General features: G+C 46.3%; 2 protein-coding genes across 2 annotated transcripts in view; one reads left to right on the forward strand and one right to left on the reverse strand.

Annotated features, from left to right (window-relative positions):
- Positions 1-2,500, forward strand: part of LOC123503183 — a 31,287-nt gene that overhangs the window by 22,147 nt on the left and 6,640 nt on the right. Inside the window, exon 2 of the mRNA XM_045252727.1 lies at positions 50-80. The gene's annotated coding sequence lies outside the window, so the exon portion shown is untranslated. The remainder of the gene's footprint in view (positions 1-49; positions 81-2,500) is intronic.
- On the reverse strand, positions 1,582-2,019 carry LOC123502955 (extensin-1-like). The gene has a single exon (XM_045252248.1). It carries the CDS (start codon positions 2,017-2,019, stop codon positions 1,582-1,584), a length of 438 nt encoding a protein of 145 aa, XP_045108183.1.

The raw sequence follows: 2,500 nt of genomic DNA on the forward strand, positions 1-2,500 counted from the left end.
TTGCTTTAGCTGTATTTAATCATCTAATGCCGTTTTCTTTCTATTTCAGCGACGGAAGGTCCAACATAGAGCCACAAAAGGTGAGAGAGAGAGAGAGAGAGAGAGAGAGAGAGAGAGAGAGAGAGAGAGAGAGAGAGAGAGAGAGAGAGAGAGAGAGAGAGAGAGAGAGATGAAATAGAAAGAAAAGAAATATAACGAAAAAAAAGCCGAATAAGAAAGGAGAGGAGACAGCAAGGATGACGAAAGGGGAAGAGGAGGAGAGGGAATAAAGATGGAGAGTGAAAAGATGAAACAAAGAGGCGCTGAGAAATACAATAGATGAGACAAGAGAGAGAGAGAGAGAGAGAGAGAGAGAGAGAGAGAGAGAGAGAGAGAGAGAGAGAGAGAGAGAGAGAGAGAGAGAGAGAGAGAGAGAGAGAGAGAGAGAGAGAGAGAGAGAGAGAGAAAAGAGAAAAAAATAAAATGCAAAACACTCGAGAAAAAGAACCAAGAAGGAAACAAAAGACGGGAAGGAAGAGGAGGAGGAGGAGGAGGAGGAGGAGGAGGAGGAGGAGGAGGAGGAGGAGGAGGAGGAGGAGGAGGAGGAGGAGGAGGAGGGAGGAGGAGGAGGAGGAGGATGCAAAGGAGTAATTAAGGAATCAATATTTCTCATTATCTACCTGACCTGTAGGAGGAGGAGGAGGAGGAGGAGGAGGAGGAGGAGGAGGAGGATATAGACTTGAAGAAGAGGAGGAAGATAAACTCGACAAGAAGAAAAGAAAACAAAACAAAACAAAACAAAACGACAATAGCAAAAATAACAAACAACAAACAAGAGATAAAAGAGAAAGAGAAGAGAAGAGAACAAAAGACAAGAAGAAGAAGAAGAAGAAGAAGAAGAAGAAGAAGAAGAAGAAGAAGAGAGGAAGAATTAGAAGAACAAAGAACCAGGAGGAGAAGAATAAATAGGGGAAGATCTTGGCGTGCGGTAAACGGCGCGGCTACAGAAGTGATTGAGGGGTGACGGGGAAAGGAGGAATAGGGGTGGGCCGAGTAGAGGCAGGTGAGGCAGGGATAGGGAGGTGGGCCGAGTAGAGGCAGGTAAGACAGTGAGTGGGGCGAGCAGAATAGAGGGAAGTGAGGCAGGGAGAGGAGTGGTGGGCCGAATAGAGGCAGGTGAGACAGGGAGAGGGAGGTGGGCTGAGTAAAGGCAGGTAAAGCAGAGATAAGGTGGGCCGAGTAGAGGCAGGGATAGAGGGGTAGCTGGGCCGAGTAGAGACAAGTGAGGAAGGAAAGGGAAGGTGGGCCGAATAAAGGGAGATGGTGGGAGGTGGGCCGAGTAGAGACAGATGAGGCAGGGATAGCACGGAAGGAGGGCCGGGTAGAGACAGGAAAGGAGAGGTGGGCCGAATAGAGGCAGGTGAGGCAGGGAGAGGTGGGAAGGAGGGCCGGGTAGAGGCAGGAAAGGGGAGGTGGGCCGAGTAGAGGCAGGTGGTGTAGAAGCGTGAGGTAACTAGAAGAGGAGGCTAAACGGGCTGCCTTGTTAAGCTTGTTAGGGCGGCGGTGGTGTGGCTGTTGTTTGAGTGATCGCCGAGAGCTGTCTTAATTAGTGGACAGGTGAAAAGGTGGACAGGTGGAGAAGTGGACAGGTGAAGAAGTGGGCAGGTGGAGAAGTGGACAGGTGGAGAAGTGGACAGGTGGAGAAGTAGACAGGTGAACAGGTGGACAGGTGAAAAGGTGGACAGGTGGAGAAGTGGACAGGTGAAGAAGTGGACAGGTGGAGAAGTGGACAGGTGGAGAAGTGGACAAGTGGAGAAGTGGACAGGTGGAGAAGTGGACAGGTGGAGAAGTAGACAGGTGAACAGGTGGACAGGTGAAAAGGTGGACAGGTGGAGAAGTGGACAGGTGGACAGGTGGACAGAAGGACAGGTGGAGAGGTGGAGAATTGGACAGGTGGACATGTAGGATAGGTGGATAAGTGAACAGGTGGAGAAGTGGACAGGTGAACGCTTTCCTCTCCTTACCTGGCTGTGTCTTCATTAGTGGCGTCAATTTTCCTCCAGTAAAGTCAATAGTATTTTTCTCCACTTTTCATTTTTATTAGTATTTTCTTCCGTTCAATAACAAGTTTACATATTATTTAGTTATTTATCAGTCTTCCTAGCTTTCAATCTTTTCAGTCTGGCTAGTTTTTCTTTATTTTTTCATCACTTCAGTCTATTCTTTTCATCAGTCTAATATATTTCCTTACAGAGCGAAAATACGAAAAACAAACAACAGATAGAGGAACAGAAATACAGTGAACGAAAACCAAACATTTAGAACACGCTTATAATACAAAAACACAAGGACAACACTAAAGAAAACACAAGCACGCATTAAAACACCTAAAAAACACATTAAAAATAAAAAAAAACAGACAAAACTAAGAGACAAGAAAAGACAGAGACAAGAAAAACACAAAATCACAGTAAAACACGCGAAAAACAAAGAAAAACACACAAAATCGCAATAAAACAAG

This window comes from Portunus trituberculatus, chromosome 13, assembly GCF_017591435.1.
Source record: "Portunus trituberculatus isolate SZX2019 chromosome 13, ASM1759143v1, whole genome shotgun sequence".
In the NCBI taxonomy this organism is placed as follows: Eukaryota; Metazoa; Arthropoda; class Malacostraca; order Decapoda; family Portunidae; genus Portunus; species Portunus trituberculatus.